The 22,933-nt window shown below is 45.9% G+C and overlaps 2 protein-coding genes across 3 annotated transcripts in view; both read left to right on the top strand.

The window, feature by feature from the left end:
• KIAA0586 (KIAA0586 ortholog) overlaps window positions 1-17,101 on the top strand; it is a 152,547-nt gene extending 135,446 nt beyond the window's left edge. For both annotated transcript variants that reach the window (XR_008596518.1, XR_008596519.1), the window contains 2 exons: window positions 12,350-12,470; window positions 16,983-17,101. The gene's annotated coding sequence lies outside the window, so the exon portion shown is untranslated. The remainder of the gene's footprint in view (window positions 1-12,349; window positions 12,471-16,982) is intronic.
• The window catches only part of DACT1 (dishevelled binding antagonist of beta catenin 1), a 54,701-nt gene continuing 45,075 nt past the window's right edge, over window positions 13,308-22,933 (top strand). The window contains exons 1-3 of the mRNA XM_054972018.1: window positions 13,308-13,546; window positions 14,693-14,759; window positions 16,983-17,120. Of these exons, the coding sequence (XP_054827993.1) occupies window positions 13,308-13,546; window positions 14,693-14,759; window positions 16,983-17,120 (444 nt within the window). The remainder of the gene's footprint in view (window positions 13,547-14,692; window positions 14,760-16,982; window positions 17,121-22,933) is intronic.

A 22,933-nucleotide genomic window follows, 5' to 3' on the forward strand; every position in this document is an offset into this window, starting at 1 on the left:
GGCTGACCCAAGGCCACCTGCAGAGTGCGTGGCAGTAGTGGGACTCAAGAGGAAGAAAAAGGCTTTCCCCCAGGAATGCAGACATCTCCATTTTCAAAACGGTTGCCGGCTGTTTGGCTTCTGTTTTTTCGGTGCCTGCAGAAAGTGCGTTCCCAGAAAAGGCACCGAAAAAACAGAAGCCAGTCAGTCCTCAACTGTTTTTGAAAATGGAGACGTCTGGATTCCTGGGGGAAAGACACCCGTGTTCCGTGAGTGGGCCATCCCTATAAGACCGTATGGAAATGGCCTGAGTTGTGCGACCTTCCTCTTACTTCCCCGCTTTTTGCTCTCTAAACAGACTGAAAAACAAACAGGTTTTGCAAATGGAAGCGTTATTGGCACAACATGGGACGTGTGGGGGCCTGCCCTGTTAGCCAAAGTGAGAGGTTTCTTGGGTCCCTGAGGGGCAGCACACCTTGTAGGCTTGGTCTGACCAGAAAGTGAAGCCTGCTTTTCTTTGGTGGGGATGAGGAGAGAAAGAAAGAAAGCAACCTTAAGAATGACTTTTGGATTCCAGATTGGAAAAGGAAAGCTATTACCATCCTTCTCACTTCTGTTTGAATCACACGCCCATGCTGGGAATTTTTTTTAACACTCCCAGCTGTCAACAGCAGATTGTCATTATTTCCTAGAGTGAGAAATGCTTGAAGGCCTCAAGACTTTTTGCGCAGCCCAGCTTATTTTTTATTCCATAACGTGTCTTGACATTAAGGATGAACACAAAAGTTTTTGGTAATTTTTTAAAAATTAAAAACATTTCATTTTCTTTTCTTTTTATTAATCTTAATCTTTTTTTTAAAAAAATACTCCTGGTTTTGTTTCTGTTGATTTCAAACTCATTTCTGGATGGAACTGGGTGAAATGTTCAGAGATTGGCCAATGTCAGCTAAAGTTGACAGCTGTGGGTTGGGAAATTCCTGGAGATTGGGGGTTAAGCCCAGAGAGGCTGGGGTTTGGAGAGGGGACCTCAGCGGGGTATAATGCCATAGAGTCCATCCTCCAAAGCAGCCATGTTCTCCAGGGGAACTGATCTGTGTCATCCGAAGATCAGTTGGAATTCTGGGAGATCTCCAGGGCCCACCTGGACACTGGCCAACCCTATGTCAGGTAGATCAGAGGACAGAGTTCCCATATTATAAGCATTTAATTTCTCACTTGCAGGGCCACCACAGGGAGGCGTTTGGCGCTCTGGCATTACCGGCAAAGAGGCTTGCATTGGGAAGCCCAAGGAACAACAACAACAACATTCGATTTATATACCGCCCTTCAGGACAACTTAATGCCCACTCAGAGCAGTTTACAAAGTACGTCATTATTATCGCCCCAACAACAATCGCCTTGTAAGGTGGGTGGGGCTGAGAGATCTCTGAGAGAGCTGTGACTGACCCAAGGTCACCCAGCTGGCTTCAAGCGGAGGAGTGGGGAATCAAACCTGGTTCTCCAGATCAGAGCCCTGCCACTGTTAACCAGTACACCAAACTGGTGTACAGAGTATGTAGAGGGAGAGGGAACAGAGGGTGACATTGGCAAGAAAGGCACTGGCTGGCACTCTATGGCAGGCAGGGTTACAGAGCATACAAAAGGAGGCATTCCTCTCCAAGAATGACCGGAAGACTGCTTGCAACTCTTCGAAGAGGCAGGCAGCAATCCAGAGAGGGCTAATGCTCTGTTTATTTGACTGCATTGTTCTTACTCTTAAACACTGTTATTCTTCTGAGTTATTGATCTTATGTTATGAATGCCAATAAATAAGAAGAGTTAGCCGTGTTAGTCTGTAGTCGCAAAATGCATCTGTGGTTCTCGAAAGCTTATGCTACAATAAAGTTGGTTAGTCTTAAAGGTGCTACTGGACTCTACTTTTTTAATAAAGAAGAAGAAAACGAAGAAGGGTAGAGTAGATACTTGATTACTCTGAGACAGGAAGGCAAGCAACAATAACAGATCGGCCAGCACAAGAGCTTAGACACCTCAATAGATACAGGCAGCAGCAATTTAACAGAGTGGGCAGTTGCAAAATACAGAAGATAAAATAAGCAAACAGGAACCACTGCATTTACAGAGTTAAGGAAGTGCTTACCAAAACACTGGGACACCAGCATGGGTGGTGGAAATACTAGAAAGAAAGACCTATTTGTACAATTCTCTTCTTTGGTGCTGTGTGACCCTGCTGATTGGAAATCTTCCCTGTCAGTTAAGTATCTTCTTTCTCTCTCCTTTCCTCTAACTAGACTCTAGAATATCAAAGACTGTTAATATTACCTTTTTCCTATTGGTTTCTTGTTAAGCAATGAGGTTTTTTTCCCATTTGCTTTTCCAGTTTTTGATTAATCCCCTTTGAACATCGCTGGTACGGACATGAGGCTACCAAAAGTGTATGTGTGTGCATTAAGCATCACACTGTGAGTTCTGTGCAAAAGAAAAGTAAAATCGTGTGCCAAGGTGAACTGCACATTTTGCTTAGAATGCTACATCCCACAACATATATATCACGGGCAGATTAAACATATTAGCATATATTTGCATTCCTTTGCATCTGTGTGGTGAACCAGCGGATGGAAGAATGTTCCTTGATCTTTCCTAACGTCTGGATAACTTTATGTATTGGCATATATTTATATATTACAAAGCAATAAAAACATTTTGTGAAGACGAGTTCGCCAGCATATTGGCTGGCTTTCCTGCCGTACTGGATTGTGAATGTATTTCTTTGGTACAGCCTGTTTCCCAGTGCGGCCTTCTTTTTTCCTTAAAGCCTAATAACCCAAAAGATCTTAAGTCTTCTTTTTGGCTGAGTTTGCTGGCTGCTCCATTAGCTAGCGGTGGCCTCTGAAGAACAAATTGACAACGGGACTTCTTTGAACATTTTATGGATCTCTCAGCCCACATGGTGTGTATTTCCCCCATTTAAAAAAAAAACACATACACAGCTGAGCGCTCCAGATGTCTGGAACGGACTCCACCAATTGACTGCTTTGTTCTCTGTCTGGGACAATCGGCTTGCCCAACTGGTGACCCATGAGCCTCAAAGGAGCTCACCAAACATATAGGGCAACCCACCTCAGGATGTGAAGTAAAACTCCCCTTTGCTGCTTGCCCAGGACTGTGAAAACAGCTGATTTGTTAAGATCCAGAGGAGTTAGCCATGTTCGTCTGTAGTTGCAAAATAGTAAAGAGTCCAGTAGCACCTTTAAGACTAACCAACTTTATTGTAACATAAGTTTTCGAGTACCACAGTTCTCTTGCATCTGACGAAGAGTACTGTGGTTCGCGAAAGCTTATGCAACAATGAAGTTGGCCAGTCTTAAAGGTGCTACTGGACTCTACTATTTTGCAGTTGATTTGACAAGTAACTGGTGGTTCATGATACACAGTTCAGATGTCTCTGAGATTGGCTTGGTAGACTCCAACACCCTCACCAAAGCTTGAAGAAGGAATGGCTTCCTTGGTTAATACCTCAGTAAGGAAGCCAGGCAAGATGGTGGCTTTGGGTGGTTTTGGGCAGCCGTAGGGTTTGAGTCAGCACAAGCTTGAAAGACAAGATAGTCGGGGTCACGGGAGGGACTTAGCAAACAGCAGGGTAGGAATAAGCCAAAAGACCACACTGGCAGAGAAAACCCAAGATCTATAATATATAGAAAGTCTGTGGTCCATGAAAGAGGAACGGCTGCAATTACATTTTGTTAAAACGCTGTGTCAATTCCTGAGCGGAGTGTTCGCCAAGCGGTGGCTTCGATCCAGGAGAACGTTTCAGCTGCATTTTAGGGGCCGTTTGGAGCTGCGGTGGGAAGGGGGAGGTGAGAAAGTCGCACTCTGTGGCGGAAATCCTTCCACCCACAGAAATGTTTGGCTGGATCCTAGCCTGTTTTCTGCTGTGTTAATTGTGCCAAGACATGCCTCTCGTCTAATCAGGAGACGTTTCATGTTACCGGTAGTGCTTGGAAGGGATATGGCACATCTGTACTTTGGAAAGGGAGAGGGGAAAGTGGCAGGGTAATAGCCCAGTCTTGGCACATCTTGGAAGCTAAGCAGGGATGTACTTGTTTGGGTTACCACCAGGGCTTTTTTTCTGGGGAAAGAGGTGGTGGAACTCAGGACCGCACAATGACGTCACTTTGGGTCAGCTGGAACAAGGGGGGAGTTTTTAAAAGTTTAAATTGCCATCAGCGAAAATGGTCACATGGCCAGTGGCCCCGCCCCCTGATCTCCAGACAGAGGGGAGTTTAGATTGCCCTCCATGCCGCTGAGTGGCACGGAGGCAATCTAAACTCCCCTCTGTCTGGAGATCAGGGGGCGGGGCCACCGGCCATGTGACAATTTGTAAGAGGTGCCATAACTCCGTTCCAAAGCGTTCCCGCTGAAAAAAAAAGCCCTCATTACCACCAAGGAAGGCTCTGCAGAAGGAGGCAATGGCAAACCGCTTCTGTTTCTCCCTTGCCTTGAAAGCCCCTTGCTGGGATTGCCTTATGTCCATTGCGACTTGAGAGCATGTACATGCAAACGTACTTGGGGGAGGGTGGTGTCATTTGGAGCAGGTTACAATGATTGGGGTGGGCCAATGGTCTGATGTGGGATATCACCATAGTTTAGTGGGAGATACTGAGTTCAGTTCAAGGTTCTAACTATCAGTGGGGGGGTGGGGTGAGAGGGGCAGTTGCCCAGGCACATAATTTTTTTTGGGGGGGGGTGCCACTGGGTGCCATGCCGAGGACAGCCGGCACTCCGTGGGAGACCTCCTGTGGTGCCCTGGCCGCCTGCTGCACCGACGGGGTGGCCGGCTTGCTGGGCGCTGAGCTGGCCATCCTGCAGCTGAGGAGCAGGCCAAGCAGCCGGCGGCGGTGCAGGCGGCTGCCATGGTGGGCTGCCTGGTGGAGGCAGGGAGGCGAGTGGCCCAAATTGCAGGAGCGCTCCCACGCCCTGTGTGATGACGTCACTTCCAGTGATGTCATCATGCAGTCCCAGGAGCGCACGCGCACTTTGCGCACGCGCATGTGGAGCCCAGGAATTGCCCTGGGCACTCCAAACCCATGCTATGCCGCTGCTAACTATAACCTACAAAGTCCTGAATTACCTTGGACTCACATACCTGCCGGACCACCTCTCCTGCTGGGCTCCCCCGCCACGGCTTTGCTCATCTCAGCCCCCTGGTTCTGCTGCTCATCAACTGGCCACGCTGCCCCACAGATTTGCTGATATCAGAGGGTGGCGCAATATATGCGTGCTGCTGTTTCAATGAATTTGTCACTGATGTTTTTATACTTTTATGCTACTCTGTTGGTTTTATTCTTGTTACGATTTGCTCTGAGCCCACTTGCAGGGTGAGTGGAACATAAATTGAATCGAATAAATAAATAAATAAAAATCGATTGAAGGTGCCACTCTGCAGATGGATAGAATTGGCAGCTGCCCATTCAAGAGTATTCTCTGTGATGGCTCCCACCTGAGGAGGCCAGGAAGTCTGTCATTCCACAGAATGTGCAAAACTGAAATGTTCGAGAGGTCATTTTTAAAAAGAGATTAGAATTGTAGTAGAATGAACAGCTCTGGGTGGCATCTTCATAATAAAACAGGGTTATAGTCTATGGCAATGACTGTTTTTACTGCATTTTCTTATACAAGTAAACTGTGGCAAACTAACTACACAACTCATTAACACATAAATAAATGCCATGTAAAAAACATGCTTGTATCAAAATATATGATAAAGTCTTTGTAGAGAGCAAAAGAATACAATTATTAATGTACTCTAGTATTCAAAGTCGCACAGTCAGTACTTCCGGCTCAGTTAGCAAACTGCAGTACCAAACTGATTCTTTCTCTGCTTTGTCTTATACCTTGCCATTCACTTTCTGTATTATTTATAGTATACCTTGCCTTAGATAAGTAAGGTTTGAGTCCAGCGGCATCTTAAACACCAACAAGATTTCCAGGAGATAAGCTTTCGAGAGATATGTATCTGACAAATAACAACAACAACATTCGATTTATATACCACCCTTCAGGACAACTTAACGCCCACTCAGAGCGGTTTATAAAGTATGCTATTATTATCCCCACAACAAACACCCTGTGAGGTGGGTGGGGCTGAGAGAGCTCTGGAAGAGCTGTGACTGACCCAAGGCCACCCAGCTGGCTTCAAGTGGAGGAGTGGGGAATGAAACCCGGTTCTCCAGATTAGAGTCCCGCGCTCTTAACCACTACACCAAACTGGCTCAAAGAGAACTTTGTCTCTCACTCTGGAAATCTTGCTGAACTTTAAGGTGCCACGACTCTCGAATCTTGATTTTCTGCTGCAGTCCAACACAGCTACCCACCTGAAATTCATCTTAGATAGTTTGGTGTTCATATTGTTCTCTAGTCCTAATGTACCCAGTTTCCTGGGGGTAAAGTGTAGATGACTGGGGAAGGCAATGGCAAACCACCCCGTAAAAAGTCTGCCAAGAAAACTTTGTGATGCTACGTCCTCCCATGGGTCAGTAATGACTCTGTGCTTTCACAGGGGACTACCTTTACCTTTAGTCCTAATGCACTATTTATTGGTTGTTTGATTGCTCTCTTTTATATCCTGAGGCTGAGCTATGGGGGAGTTTCCTGCCATCTAGAATTGTTTTAATGACGGACCTGTTATTTAGTATGGTTTTAATGTTAAAATTTTAATGTAAATGTAATCTTGATGTTATCTGTACTGAGCTCCAGCTACAAATGAGGAGCAGGCTACATATGTAATCAATCAATCAATCCTGGACTCTACCTTGATTCTCAGTGAGAAAGTCTGACTATATAAGCCAATTTTATTCCAGAGTATGGGATCAATTTATTATCGAAAAAATTACAGACAATATTTACCAATCTACTACATTAATTATCATCACTACACAATTTTATGACAAATGCATACCATTTTTTGATTACATTAGCAAGAATGATCTTCATACTCCAAACCAATGATAGCGATACACTTTTTATTTATAGAAAAGCATAATTATGCAAACAACACAATGTTACAATGCCGTACTATATATGACTTAAGTTAGATCAAAAACTTGTAATGTATGTATGTATATAGTTAATCTAACGAATGTTACTTTAAAGTCTGTATTCTATATTTTGTTTATTTATTATTATTTGACTCGTATTGTAGTTTGAATTTGTATGTTCCACCCAATTAAAATATTTAATAAAGAAGAAAAAGAAAGGCTGACTATAAATAAATAAATTACGGAATGTCCCAGGTTCATTCCATGGCACCTTGAGTTAAAGCGTTGAAGTGGTCAGTGTTAAGAAAGCTCTCTTCTGTCCAAGATCTTGGACAACTGCCTCCAATACCGAGCTAGGCGAACCCAATGATCTCACTCAGTATCTGTGTGTGTGTTATGTGCCATCAAGTGGCCTCCGACCCATGGCGACCCTATGAATGAAAGATCTCTAAAACAACCTATCATTAATAGACTTGCTCAGATCTTGCAAACTTGAGAATGTGGCTTCTTTTATTAAGCCCAGCCATCTCGTTTTAGGTCTTCCTCATTTCCTACTGCCTTCCTCTTTCCCCAGCATTATTGACTTTTCCCGAGAATCTTGTCTTCTCATGATGTCACCGAAGGACGATAGCCTCAGTTTTGTCGTCTTAGCTTCCACTCAGCATGTGGCAACTTTTTATGAGTTGAGACGGAATCTATTGTTAGTAATTGAGATGGACGTGATTGACTTGGGTTAGATTCTTGCCATCTCTTTTTCCAGATACCCCAGGTTGCTGGTGAACATTGCCCCCCCATAACAGTTTTTGCTACGACAACTCAAACTGTGAAAGCCAAGCCGTGCTTTAAAAACCACTCAACAAGCAATTAAGATCCACTTCCACAAGCACATCAAACAAAACCTGGACTCCAGCAAGCCTGCTTTCGAATTGCAGCATTAACGGGGAGTTAAGTGCAATCCCGGACCTAATTAAAATCCTTAGGGACACCCTTTACAACCTGAGATGAGTGAAAGGAGGGTTCCCGGTCGGTCTTCCTTTGGACAGGCCTATAAAGGGGCCATTTTAAAAGAGTTTAAAAAAAACATTCTCTGGAGCAGCTCTGAGAAAGTCTGTACGCAAGGGATCAATGCCCTTTTCGAAGGGATCTCTGAGGTCTGAGTTTGGAACCTGTTCTTTTCTGCTCAATATATCCACTTGTCTGGTGTTTCTGTGGGTGTAGGCTTAGATCTTATTTTCGGGGAACAAAGTGGTGCTCACAGGATCCATTTATACATTATGGAGCTGGCATCCCCACCCAGACTAATAATCAGGCATAAATTGTCGTCCATTCCCACGTCCGATGCCTTATTCAGATTCACCCAGTGAGCTCCCATAGCACAGCGGGGATTCGAACCTGGGTCTTCCAGATCCTAGTCGAAACAATACCTTGTGCTGGCTCTTGACCTCTCTGTGGCCGGGGGCAGCTGGAGCACCTGAGCTTCTGACCAGCATTGGAGCACAGGTTCACCCAGGCAGAGGCAGCCCTTTGGAGACATGGAGACTCCAGGCTACGCAGGGCTTTAAAGATCAAAACCATCACTGGGAACTGAACCCAGAAACAAATTGGCAATTGATGTAACCAGGTGTCATTTCGTAGAAAAAGAGCTGGAGGAACTCATTAGCATAACTCATTAGCATATACCATGCCCCTTGCCATCACCAGAAGTGTGTCATTAGCATAACTGATTTGCATATGCCACACCCCTGACATCACCTATCCTGGCTGTTTTGGACCCAATCCTGGCCATTCAGGGCCGAAATTGGGCTCAAAATGGCAAAAGGGGCTGAAAATTGCAGAAAAGGGGCCCAAAATGGTCAGGATCGGGCTGCTGCTTGGGAGAGTGATCCACCACCTGTCAGAGGCCCGATTCGGGCCGTTTCAGCCCCAATCCAGGCTGAAACGGGCCCAAAATAGCCGAGAGTCAGATGGGCGGGGCCACCTGACATGTGACCTCTTTGGGGAACTGCTGGAACTGCGTTCCGGCGCATTCCCCCTCAAAATGATCCCTGGATGTAACTATTCTGGGACTAGTGACTTAACTATTCTGGGACTTATGTTGGAAAGGAGGGTTTCTTCTAGTGAATTAGGGCTTTTTGGTTTAAAAGGTTCATTTTGAATTGTGCCTGGGAATGACCAGGGAGCCATCTTTAGGTATAGGTGAAATATGTTCCTTGCAGGCTGGCACCACATTCTAGCCCACCAAACATTTTGGAACACTGTCCAAGGCAAGTCCAGATATGATGATCTGCTGCAATAAAGCAGGGACACTATCAAAACACGAGGTTCCACAGTACAGACACAATTCTGTCCAAGCTGGAGCAGTGCTTTGACTCCATATAAGACATCTTTTGAAGTTTTGTCCTCCACAGACATATCTAATATTTGTCAATCTGTCACCCCTTTAATTTGTCTTCTTTTGGCTAAAATCTTCCTATCTGCTTCTGCCTTTTCCTGATTTCAGTGCAGAAGTCCAACCTGCCCTGGAATGATCCGATCTTGCTGCTGTGACTGATGCCTAGGTGGGTGATGAATAATAAATCCATGCTGAGCATCAGGCATCGAGACTCCCTGGGTGCATAAATGTACATTGCTCTCTATAGAGAAGAAGAGACTTTAAGAATGAATAGAGCATGGTTTCCAGTCCTAAAAAACACTAGGCTAACAAAATACTCTACATCTTACAATAACCCTGCAGATAAGATTAGCATATCAAGCACCAATCCAGATGCAGAAGAACCTCCTCAGGATACAGTGAAGCATTAGCATTCCATTAGCATTCCACACCCTGGGAAACTCTTACAGGATGACGCAACCCAAACCCACCTTCCTGAGTAGGTACAAATTACCTGCTAACATCTTCTCCATACTTTGACACTGAGAGATCTCTGTCTTTCGGTGCTACACCTCTGAAGATGCCAGTCACAGCTGCTGGCGAAACGTCAGGAACTACAATGCCAAGACCACGGCGATACAGCCCGGAAAATCCACAACAACCATCGTACATTGCTCTCACTTGCCATGGTGCTTGTCAGTCCTTGGCAGTTAGATCCCCAAGTCCCTCACAGCAAGCACTCAGGTGCATTGGTTGAAGTAACTTTTATTAGAGATCCATACAGTTCAAGGTGTTCACACAAAGGTAGCAATTGGCAGAAGTGACTATTCAAAGAAGGGCACTACTAATTATAGGGAAACTTCCCGCCCTTTGGGTCCATTGACATTCTGGTGCGAAAACCCCAAAGAGTTACATGGGAACTGATTAGTTTAGGCTAGACAGAGTACAGACTGAAATCATCGCAGTCTCTGAGAAAAGATACATTGCTCGCTGCCCACAGCTTGCATCCAAGGACACTTGCTCCAGAAGTGAACAGATAACAGTCAACCCCTTCTGGCCCAGTATATTACATGTTAGCAGTTAACACACTCTCAGATGATATATACAGTATACAGAATACAACCTTAGCAAACAGTTATGATCAGCACAAAATGCAAAACACATTATTGGCAGGCATGCAGGCATACATGACAGTGCTTTCCCCACCCTAGACACGTTAAATGCATCTCTAATTATAAGTCTTTTTATGGGGGACCAACAATTGCATGGAGAGGGGGTGCAATGTCCGGATTCCATTTAATGGTTGCCACGGCGAACTAATAAAATCATGTCGGGCAAGAGCTTCAATTAGAGGAGTGGTGTCCAAGGCTTTCAACTAGGCTAATGATAACGGGGGGTGTGCGAGTGTGAAAAATTTGACACCGGCCTCGTTTTCTTGCGGCCCACTCCAGGGGTGCGCAGGATAAAAGATTAGTTGTGTGTACCAAATGGAATGCCGCGTCTTCCATTATTCATGGGTGTCAAACGGACAAGGAACGCTTCTTTGCTTGCGGTTGCACACAGCTCTATCCCTGCCATTAATACACATGCTTCTCGGTGTGATGACACTCACGCCCCTGGAGTGTATTATGCCATTCACTCGGTTCCCAGGCAGTGTGTTAATCAGATTCCTGCACGGCACCCAAGAGGATGATACATTTCGCGGCAGAACCAAGGGGCCGTGCTCTGTCGTCCTTCTTTTCTCACGTTTCGTGATAAAACGTGGAGATAAAAATTAAGGGTATTACTTCAGCTTGGGTAAGGCTGCCATTCCGGGCATGCTTTCGCTGGAGTAAACATCATGCAATACGATGGAACTGAAGCCAATGTGCACGGGATCAATTTGCATTTGCGTCAAGCACAAAAAAAAGAAATTAGAAAAGAGAAGGAACTTTAGTACATGGATATGGAAAATATACTCCGACTGAAGCTGGGAGGGGGAGAACTCAGTAAAAGCTTTCAAAAGAATGAGTTTGAATATTGAATTAGGGTCTGGGAGAGGCAAGCTGAAATCTCTGTTCAGCTGCAAACAGGATTGCCAGCCTCCTGAAATGACAGCTGATCTCCAGACTACAGAGATCAGTTTCCCTGCCAAAAATAGCAGAGCTCTATGGCATTATACCTGGCTGAGGTCCCTCCCCTCCCCAAACTCCACCCTCCCCAGTCTCTTCCCCTAAATCTCCAGGAATTTCGCCACCCAGAGTTGGCAACCTTATGTATAAAACTCATCTTTGGCCACAGAGTTTCCCTCAGCCTATCCTAAAATGAAGAGTTGTATATAGGGTTAAGAGTTCCTAAGAGGGATGGTAGGATAAAAATGTAATGATTCAAAAAAATTCATTTAATTATTAGTTTTGATTATGGGGGATTTTGCTGCTTTGGATCCACTCAGTTTGGTGTAGTGGTTAAGAGCGTGGGACTCTAATCTGGAGAACCGGGTTTGATTCCTCACCCCTCCACTTGAAGCCAACTGGGTGACCTTGGGTCAGTCACAGCTATCTCAGAGCTCTCTCAGCCCCACCCACCTCACAGGGTGTTTTGTTGTGGGGATAATAATGACATACTTTGTAAACCACTCTGAGTGGGCGTTAAGTTGTCCTGAAGGGCAGTGTATAAATTGAATGTTATTATTATTGTTGTTATTACTCTTGGCTTATTTCTCACTACAGGACAGCTCTTGTTGCCTGGCTGGCCCGTCCAATTCTTTTCTACCACCACTCACGATCCCGATCTTGACATCAATGTGCCACAATTCTGACTCTCTCCTTCTTGTCATATGACTCTGATGTCACATGATTTCTTGTCACATGCTTCTAGTTCAGGAAATCCCAGGTCTGGAAAAGATCATGGCTGTAGTGGATAAGGAAAACATTTAAATGAATATCTATAGCTGGGCTGATAAGAAAAAGATATTTTGTTGTTCCAGAAATAAAGGAGAAGTTGGCCGCGGTCCCAGAAAAGGCGTCGAAAAAATGAAAGCCAAGCAGCCTGCAACTGTTTTGAAAATTGAGAGGTCTGGAGTCAAGGGGGAAAGCTGCCAGCGTTCGGTGAGTGGGCTGTTCCTTTAAGGATGTGTGGAAACGGCTGTAGTTAGTCTAGAATTGGGGAAACCAGGGTTCAAATCCTTGTTCTGCCATGAAGTTCACTGGGTGACCTTGGGCCAGTCACACATTCTCATCCTAACCTACCTCACAGGGTTGTGAGGATTAAATGGAGGAGAGGAGGATTATGTAAGGTCCTCATGGGGAAGAACGGTGCAATATAATTGAAGTAAATAAAAGCATAATGTGACGTCCCCCACCGTCTGGCTGAGCGGCGCCTGGCAGGTCTGTCGCGGCTGGGCCGGCGCCTCCGGTGGTGCAGTGGGTCCTAGGGGGCGGAGTCCCTCCAAGGCCATGCAGGCGGCCCACGGGCTGGCTGGAGGTCCGAGCTCCCTTGGATTGGCCTCAGATGGCCCGAGGCTGTTGGGCAGAAACAGCAGCCCATTACCACAGCACTCGGCCTCAGGGAGCGGCCCTTTACATCAGGACCAGCCTCCCTGTTTAATCCTCCCCGGCCAGGGAGCCTTGGACTCCTTTTATTCCTTCCCTCTAGGGGAAGCCCCACCCCGCTCCCCAATTGCCAACTCCCCAGGTGAGCCCAATTACCTGGGCTAACCCTGGCCCTATCACCTGGCCCCACCCCCACCTGGGTTGAGGCCCTTGTGCCTCCTGGCACCTGGAGGCCGTCCTGCCTCCCACCCCCTGGCACCCTATTGGGCCAGTTGCGCCAGCCTGCCCGACTGATGGGCTGGCCGGCCTCTCGCCAGTTGGCATCCCAGCCAGCCTCTGCCCCTCCCCCATAGTGGGCGTGGGCCTTCGCCGGGCCCTGCAGGCGGCCTCACCATGGCCCTGCGCTGGCGCCACTGCCGTGGCCAGGCCCAAGTTGTGCGGACCGTTTGCGGCCGCTCTGCCAGTGGCTCGGCCTGTGGCGGCCTCTCCTCCCTGCCGCGTTGCCTGGGCCCGGGCCGTGGCTCGGTGGCCTCTGCTTCAGTGGCAGCGGCCGGGCTCCTCAGCGGCACTGCTCGGGCCGAGCTTCCTCTGCCACCGCGGCTGCTGCTCCTCTGCCCTTCTTCTGCCCCCAGGTGAGTCGGGGGGTCTTTGAGGGTGTGGGGGAGGCTGGGGACGAGGGCGGGGAGGCCCGTCCCCGGACACATAATAAAAAATTCTCGACTACCACAACTTATCTTGGGGGCACCGACCCAGAATAATAGTCCTGGGATCCTATTTCTGGCTAAGAAAGAATCATCCAATTTTAAGAATTATTATGGGGAGAAGTGGCAAAATATGGCAAATAGAGGGTTGGAGAGACTTGGCCTAGGGTTCAGATTCCTGCTGACCCTCAATGATAGATGAGAAAGTGAGAAGAAAGGAAGAAAAAAAGAAACCTGAGTTCATATCCAGGACCTACCATCATTCAAGTTGTCTAGGAGAATGAGATTTGATTTTTGAATTTTTTAATTAGAATGCACATTTAAAGGAGGTTTCAGCAGCACTTGAGGAAGTGTAATTCAAAACGGGATTATTATTACATGCTGGCAAACCCGTCGGGCTTCTTGTTCTGTTCTCCTACGGTTGGATTGGTTGGAAGTCCGTTTATTATCTCCAAGGCAAAACAAATTACAACTCCATCAGTCTATTGGCTATATAGCGACTGCTACTTACTTTTTCTGCCTCCCCGCTAATAAGAAGATTTTTGAACACCTTATGAATGAATCCTCACTGGTTGGACATTTAGATCACCTGGGATGGGTGTCCATCCAGGAGCGGTTGAGTTAATTGCTTTATTAATTATATTGATATTTACTGGATTTATTTTACAGTGGAGTGCCTTCATTATATCTCTTATATAGAGAGGATATAGGACTCCTTTACTGTGATCATATTAGAGCATATATTTTGTACTTTGTATTTTTGCACTTTGAATACATTGCACTTTATAATTTATATGCACTGAATGGTTAGTAAGTGAGTATTTAGTTTCTTTACCCCAAGTAAAGAACACCTCCACCCTTTTCTTCCTTGGTGTATGGTGGGCAGGGAAATGGGGAAGGGGGCCCCATCTGGGATACTGAAATTCATGTTTGTACTGAGATGTTATTTTATTGTTTTTATCCATTGTAATTTATTTATGAATAACCCGCCCTGAGCCTGCTTGCGAGGAGGGAGGGCTAAAAATCTAATCAATCAATCAATCAGGTGGCTCGCACTTCTCTTTTGTTACTACATAGTTTCTGGGGGAGCCCCTCTTTGGTGCAGGCCAACGGCAAGATCGGGGCTGTTTGGTGGGACGGTGCAGTGAGTGGGATTCAGGATGGAATGGGAACTGTCCACTTACCCCTTGCCTATCAGAGTTGATGAGCACTGTGCTGGTGTCATAATAAAGAAGAGCAAAATTCAGGTTGCTAAAGATCCAGGCCCCTTAAAGACCAACTAGATTTCCAGAGCGCCCCTGTCCATGAGCGGAATACGCCTTCCCCACTTTCCTCAAACAACAGCATCTCCGTAGAACTGGATCTAGGAAAGACGGTTTGGAGGCCGAGCAAAGGGTATTGCTTCTGTACACTCCGACCCAGTGGATTTTTCTGCTCACCGATTGTGTGCCTGGTGCTCACGCTTAAACTTCTGCAAGGGTTACTTCTTTAATTTATTCTTACCTCTCCTTCAAGGCTTCCCATAACACAAAGGCAATTAATGGAACTCCTCCACCTCAACGACTGCCCCTTGAAATGAGCCCAATTAATTTCAATGCATTTTACAGTAACGTATGCATTAGGGACGACAGCTTGCCGAGTGCTGTGTTTTTTAAAAAAAATAGCTTAGAAAAGCTTCCTTTGCCTTTTAATTAAAGTGGGGATTTTACTGGGTCCCCCCCTCCCTTCATTGTCTTATTTGGAAAAATCCTTATAGAAAACCACCCACCGAGTTCATGTCCTCCTGGGGGCAAATGAGTGTCAGCGCCATTTAAGGGGAAAGAAAAGCTATTGCATACAATAATTAGTGTCATCCCAAATTCATATTTATGCTGCTAATTGCAGGGCTAAACGACACTCCAGTTTAGCCACAGACGCATCAGCTAAACAAACACAGAGGCAACCAAAACACACAGATGTGCTTCCGTCTCCAAATCTGCATGTTAATTACTATTTGCAGTCTTTGCAATCCCCCCCATGCTTCTCCCCCCCACCTCTTTGATTCTTCCAATACAAAGAGATGCAGCAATTAACACTTCACAGAATTTAAACCCAGGTTGGTAAAGGAGAGGATTTGTTTTTTAAGGGCGGGGGAGTGTCGATTTTCTTCCTTAAACTTCCCTCCATGTACATAAGAGTGCTCCTTCCAGGATGAACAATTGCCTCCAGGTGGACCCTGAGATCTGGAATTACAACTGATCTCCAGGCCACAGAGATCAGGTCCCCTGGAGAAAATGGCTGCTTTGGAAGTGGGATTCTATGGCAGCATACCCAGCTGAGGTCCCTCCCTACCCCAAGCCCCGCCCTATCCAGGCTCCACCCCTAAATCTCCAGGAATTTCCCAACCTGGAGTTGGCAACTCTAGAGGTGATATACCCTACTGAAGTCCCTCCCCCGCCCCCAACACCACCCTCTCCAGGCTCCATTCTTGTGTCATTTGCTTCACTTTTGCAGGCAAAGGGTTGGAGAACAGGATTTGGGGAGAGGATCTTAATTCGGTAAATAGTCCGGGAAATCTGCAAGCCAAGCTCATCCAAATTTGCAGGAGCAGCCAGCTGTGGGTGGTGCTGATTGGCTGTTAACTGTGCAGTCGTGACCCACTTTCCCGCCCTCCCCCCAGTCAAACCTTGGAGCAATTCTTGCACTGTTTTTTTTTTTTAAATGCTTCCTTTTTTAAATAGCACAGGAGATGGAGTTATAAATACATGAAATGTTCCTACAGCATTAAATGAAATAATGGCAGGGGAGTGGAGAGGAAAACCTCGGCAGCTGAATTCCCATTCAGTTTGCTGGAACAAATGTCATGCCCGTGATTTGTGAAGCCGGCTTCAGACAGCTGAAGAACGTCCCCGTCAATTCTCATTTTATATCATGTCAGTCTGAAAGAGTGAAAGATCCTTCTCATCACGGATTGCTATGGCACCCACCGGGAGAGGCGAAGAGAGAGATTGACAGGGATAAGTGTGTACCAGGATTCGCCTTCTGGAAGAAAGGCATTGCAAGGGAAATACCAGAATGCTTCTTGGGGTCACGGCCGGGCAGCTCTCGACTAAAATATCACTAGGAAAAGAGGAAGACTTGAGATGGCTTGAGGAAGACAGAAGGTGGCTGGCCCAGGGTCACTCAGCTGACCAGAGACCAGATGGAGGCTAAATTCCAGTGAGTTTTTTCAAGCCAGATTTTTATGTGGTGGCTTTTATTGGTTCTCTTTTTTGTTTTTGCTTTATCACTGCTGTGTCTTTTATGTATAGACGGAGTATCAGGACTATTGTGGTTTTTAAGTTTCTGACAGGTCTTTGGATTCTTTTGTCCCTTTTTGCTGATTCAGACTGTTTTATCGTCGCCACCGGTGTTCTGCTCCGTGGATCTTGCGGGAGCAGAAAGGGCCTTGTGCCAGAGGGACACACTCTGCGATGATGGGGCACTGCCTCGGCTAGAAGAGAGTGCTGTGGGAAGGCAAGCAAAGGTGAGGATTTAAGCCTTTATTAAGAAACCGAGGGCTCCCCGGTACCTGGTCTGACACTTTAAATAATACTACACTACCCTGGTTCATCTGTTTGGGCAGCTTGGTTCTGAGGGAAGCCCTAACTGAGATAGCTGGATCTTGGGCCTGGGAAGCTGGCATCTTCTCTTACCAGTTTTTTTTTAAAAGATGAGAGAAATTTTGTCTCAGTTTACAAACTCGCACTCTCCTCTGGCCAAAGGGATCCATCTACAGATGCAGTAGGCCAGTGAGGGTTCCAGTTTGGACGCTGGTCTTCACCCATATATCACAATGCCTATCAAAACCCTATTGAACCAGTCTTGGAGCTACCAACTGACATGTAAGACTACTTGCCCGTGAATACAGCTAGATTGCAAGTGCGACCACTGACAATATATTAGATGTGCAGCTTGTGTAAAAAATGGATTCTGAACACTGAAAGTTGCTAGGGAAACGCCATTGGATCATCATCATCATCATCATCATCATCATCATCATCATCATCATCATCATCATCATCATCATCATCATCATCATAACCACAACATTCAATTTATATACTGCCTTTCTGGACAATTTAACACCCACTCAGAGCGGTTTACAAAGTATGCCATTATTATCCCCACAACAAAACACCCTGTGAGGTGGGTGGGGCTGAGAGAGCTCTGAGAGAGCTGTAACTGACCCAAGGCCACCCAGCTGGCTTCCAGCAGAGGAGTGGGGAATCAAACCCGGTTCTCCAGATTAGAGTCCCGCGCTCTTAACCACTACACTAAACTGGCTTTCTGGATAAACTGGATAAACATATGGTTACCTGGAAACCCCTTATAGACTTTTTGCAGGAAACCGAGAGCGATAAACTGATGGCTTGTGCTTTTGAAGATGAAGAGCTAGAAATAAAATGTTTAGAGGGAAAGGAGAAGTAGTCACTCAGGGTAAATTTGGAGTTAGGGTATAATATGTAATATTTCTATTTAAGCAGAGGCTAGATGGCCATCTGACAGCAATGCTGATCCTGTGAACCTGGGCAAATCATGAGAGGGAGGGCAGGAAGGGTTACATAAGTGCTTAGTTCTCGTGGCCCCTTCTTACACGCCCAGGGTAATGCTGATCGCCACTTTGGGGTCAGGAAGCAATTTTCCCAGGGCAGTTTAGCTAGGGATCCAGACAGTGATTTGCCATCTTCTGGACATGGAGTAAGGGTCACTGGGTGTTTGGGAGTGAAGCTCAGCTATAATAATTAATTGTGTGCTGATGACCTAATATAAGTAGTGATTTTTTATGTGTTTGCTACAAGCAGTTCACAATGGCTTAGTAATTTTGAGAAACTGTGTTTAGTTACATTGAGTACTGAAAGCAAGAATTCAGAGCTTTGTCTCAGAAGATAATGATATAATAGCATTGTTTGTTTGCCAGATACATTCAGCCAGAAAGGAACTCTTAAAAGGTAACATACTCAAGACAATGGCTTATTTTGCAGTGTAACACATGCACAAGTGTGATATGAGCTGAATTTGCACTAAAAAAGTGACATGCGTACTGAAATTTCTAACTGCAACATATACTATGAACCAATCATATTGTACTTAAGTACACTGATATTGGTTGTCATCATTGTTATAAAAACTCTGCCGCTCAAGGGAGGAGCCAGAGGGAAACAATTTTGGGGGGGCTTCTAAGGCCTGGTTTCCCTCCCGCTGTTGCAACAATGAAATAAATCTAACCCTCTTCTTACTCCTGGCCTCCAGTGTGTTATTGGGTGGGGCACTGGAGGAGATAGCCTTTTTCAGGCATAACAGAGGGGAGGTAGTTGTGAATTTCCTGCATTGTGCAGGGGGTTGGACTAGATGACCCTGGAGGTACCAACCCTATGATTCTATATCTTTTCACAGAGAAAATTGGCACTTATTCCTAATTTCTTTGTTTTTTTCCCTTCTAGCTATCTGTTTCTTTTCTTCTTAAGTTGTTCTTCAAAAATTGTTGTCCGGAGTCTGAGGCTCAGCCCCCCGGACTTACCAGGAAGAGGGGATGGGAGACAGATGGGGGACAACTACCCAGCCAGCAAGTTTACCAGCAGAAGAGGAAAAGCAGCAGCAAAGACAGCTCAGGAGGACCACGCCCCAGCCGCCAGGCAAGCTAGAGGGGATTAGTCAGGACCAGGAAAAGCTGGGAGCAAAGCCACCCCAGGTGTGGCTGCCTGAGACAACAAGGGCCGTGGCTAGAGTGCAGAGGCGGGCGTGGCTGGCAGGTGGAGCTGGGAATAGGGAAAAGGATATAAGGGGGAAGAGAGAGCACGCGAGCATGAAAACGAGAGTGAGCGAGCAGTGGAGAGGGAGAGGGAGAGGGAGAGGGAGACTGACAGCTGGATGGGGACAGCTGTTGAGGAAGGCAGCCGGGACTACGTCAGGTTGAAGAGACCTCTGGGTGGACTGAGAGGGTGTGAGGGTGAGGTAGACCCCCCCCTCCTTCCACAGTCCTTTAAGGCTGAAGTCAGGCAGGCTGGTGTCTCACAGGGCAGCGCCCATGGCAGAACCTGACAACTGTCAATAAAAAATCTCTATAAAAAGCACAACCCGAAAGTCTAATTAATATTATTATTAATTCCAAGAGACAGTCAGCGGGATGCCAGTTTAAAAGTTTGACTGCCAAGACGCTTTCTCTGATTGCTTACTGGAAATTAAAAGGATTTAACGGGGATGCTGAAGGAAAGCTCTTTCTGGATTCCCCTCGGCCAGGAAACTGACTGTGGGTGACCTTGGGCCACTTGCTGCCTTTCAGGATAAAAGTTTGTACGCCATTCGGAGTTACTAGAAGGGAAGATGGCATAGAGACAAATAAATGGTCTTAATTCTATAAGGGATCTGCTTCTTCTAAGCCTCTGACAGAAAGATATGAAAAACTAATACCTCCATAAAAGATATGAAATTGAGTCATGCATTATGCATGACGCTAACATTCAGAATTGGAGAGCCACTGAGGGTCTGTCATCTAGAGAGCAGCGGTGGCAGAAGCTCTTGCGGAAAAATGCCTCCTGCCGTACAAAAGGCTGCCAAATCAGACACCATAAGTGAAGGAAACAAACGTTCTCTTTTTCTAATTGGCAGTGCTTTGCATGATTTAATCAAAGACACACACGTACACATAAGAGGGGGACCTGTCGGGTCTTAACACCCCTCAATCTCGAGTTCCCCCTCTCTTGCTTTCACTCTGAAAGCTGAGAGCCAAGCTACAAGTGACGCTTGACACAGGTTGGACACTTGTCAGCTTCCCTCAAGTTTTGATGGGAAATGTAGGCATCCTGGTCTTGCAGCTGTAATGGAGAGCCAAGCTGTAAAACCAGGACGCCGACATTTCCCATCAAAACTTGAGGGAAGCTGACAAGTGTCCGACCTGTGTAAGGCGTCACTTGTAGCTTGGCTCTTAGACTGCCAGGCCAACCCAAAATGACAGCCGAGATCTTGCAAGCTAGTCCTCTGAGGGCTCACTGCTTTTCAATGGTTTCCATGTTATTTAATTCCTCTCTTTTTAAACGTTTTACAGCAAGCATAGAGGTTATCCCAGGTTTGCAGAAACCCTGTGCAGATTTTTCGATCCACACTGTGGGGCTCCCATAGCTTAGATAACGCTTTAAAGTAATTGATTTTCATAATTTCATGACGATTGCAGAGTTTGGTTTGAGAAATACCTCAGAATATTTTTAGAGCCAAGCTACAAGTGACGAATGACACTTGCCTGGCAAGTGAACAGACTCATGTGGATTCCTCAAGTGAAGCGCAAGTGAATGGCAAGTGAACAGGGAGGAATACACGTGAGTCTGTTCACTTGCCAGGCAAGTGTCATTCCTCACTTGTAGCTTGGCTCTCAGAGGAAAAGCAGGAGAGAAGAAACATGGGCCTAAATGACCGTAAGAACCATCTTGCTGGGTCAACCATCAAGACTCTTTCCAGCGATTGGATAGCCACATTGTTTCTGGGAAGGCCACAGATGAAGTAGTCTTTCCCCGTTTGACTTCTGGCATTTTTATTATTTATTTATTATTTTTATTTATAAACCGCCCATCCTCAGGGGCTCTGGGCAGTGAACAACAGTTAAAATCAATAAAAACAAGAAAACAATAATTCTAAAATCAACATACAATAAAGCAATAATAAATTAACCAAATACATTAAGGTGCAAGGGTGGACAGATTTAAAGGTAGTCTGTCTGTCCCATTTTATTGCATTCTTCCTCCAAAGAGATCAAGACAGCACAGATGGCTCATTTCTTTGTTATTTTGTCCTCACAGCAAACCTGTGAAATAGGTTAAGCTGAGAGAGAGAGTATGTGTGGGGATGTGCCTGGCCCAGTGTTACCCAGTACACTTTGGGGTTGAGCGAAACCAGATTTTCCAAGGTCACAGATCCAGACGAGTTAGCCGTGTTAGTCTGTAGTTGCAAAATAGTAAAAAGTCCAGTAGCACCTTTAAGACTAACCAACTTTATTGAGGCATAAGCTTTCGAGAACCACAGCTCTCTTTGTCCGTTGCATCTGACGAAGAGAGCTGTGATTCTCAAAAGCTTATGCCTCAATAAAGTTGGTTAGTCTTAAAGGTGCTACTGGACTTTTTCCAGATTTCCTAAGACCTAGATTTGGTACTTAAACCACTTCACCTCAGAGCCAAGCTACCAGAGATGAATTACACTAGGAGGAGCACATGAAGGGAATCGCGAATCGCGATGTTAGCGGGGAAGCTGAGTTTTAAAAGAGATGGAAAGGCTTTGTCAATTCCCCCTCTCTACAGAGCCAGGGAGATCTGCTCAGAGGGTTTGTTAATTTCCTCTTTGACTTGGGAAGGCTCTGTCAGTTTCACCTCCCCTTCTAAGAGGGGAAGAGGAAATAAATAAACTTTCTGAGGGCATCTCCCAGGCTCTGTAGAGAGGGGAAATTGACAAAGCCTTCTGATCTCTTTAAAAACTCAGCTTTCCTGCTAACATTGCAACTCCCTTCATGTTCTCCTCCTCGTGTAATTCGTTTCTTATAGCTTAGCTCTGAGAGGGTGTGACTGATCCAAGGTTATCCAGCAAGCTTCTGTGGCAGAGCAGGGATTCAAACCCAGGTCTCCCAAATCCTAGTCTACCACTCTAAACTCGTGTACCATCACCAGGGGTCTCAGTCCCACACTCCCACACTTTGGCGTCAAAGGCGTGACAACATCACTTCTGGGAAAAGCCTGGAAGTGACAATGAGTAGCTCTAGGAAATGCCAGAAACTCTATGGCAAAACCATAGATATTTTCCCCCCAGAAATGACATTGTCACACTTGTGATGCTGCCTTTATTTTCTTTTTTTATCCCACCTCTGTTTGGAAACCTGGCAGGCAACAGTAGCTCAGGGGAGGGGATCCCCGATCAGTTTGGCACCCCTACTAAAAACCAATCTGTCTGTTTCTATAGAGTACCTCTCAATATATTTTTTTTTTGTTTATTAAGCCATCACGGCTTACAGCCATTTGTAGACTTATCTTCCATGAATGCTATTGGTTCTTACAAGAAGCTGCCTCTGACTGAGGTTCTCAGCATATTTTCTGAACAAACGGAAGCTCCGTTAAGATGCACTAGTTGGTTTGGACTATTCACACATGCAGGCACATCATTACAATATGATGTAGTGAAATGTGTGACGGTGGACAGCTGGCGTAGTGTAGTGTAGTGTAGTGTAGTGTAGTGTGGTTAGATCATCAGACTAAGGTCTGGCAGAACCAGGCTTAAATCCCCACTTAGCCATGAAGCTCGCTGGCTGAACTTGGGCCAGTCACA

The sequence above is a fragment of the Eublepharis macularius genome, chromosome 2 (assembly GCF_028583425.1).
Source record: "Eublepharis macularius isolate TG4126 chromosome 2, MPM_Emac_v1.0, whole genome shotgun sequence".
NCBI lineage: Eukaryota > Metazoa > Chordata > Lepidosauria > Squamata > Eublepharidae > Eublepharis > Eublepharis macularius.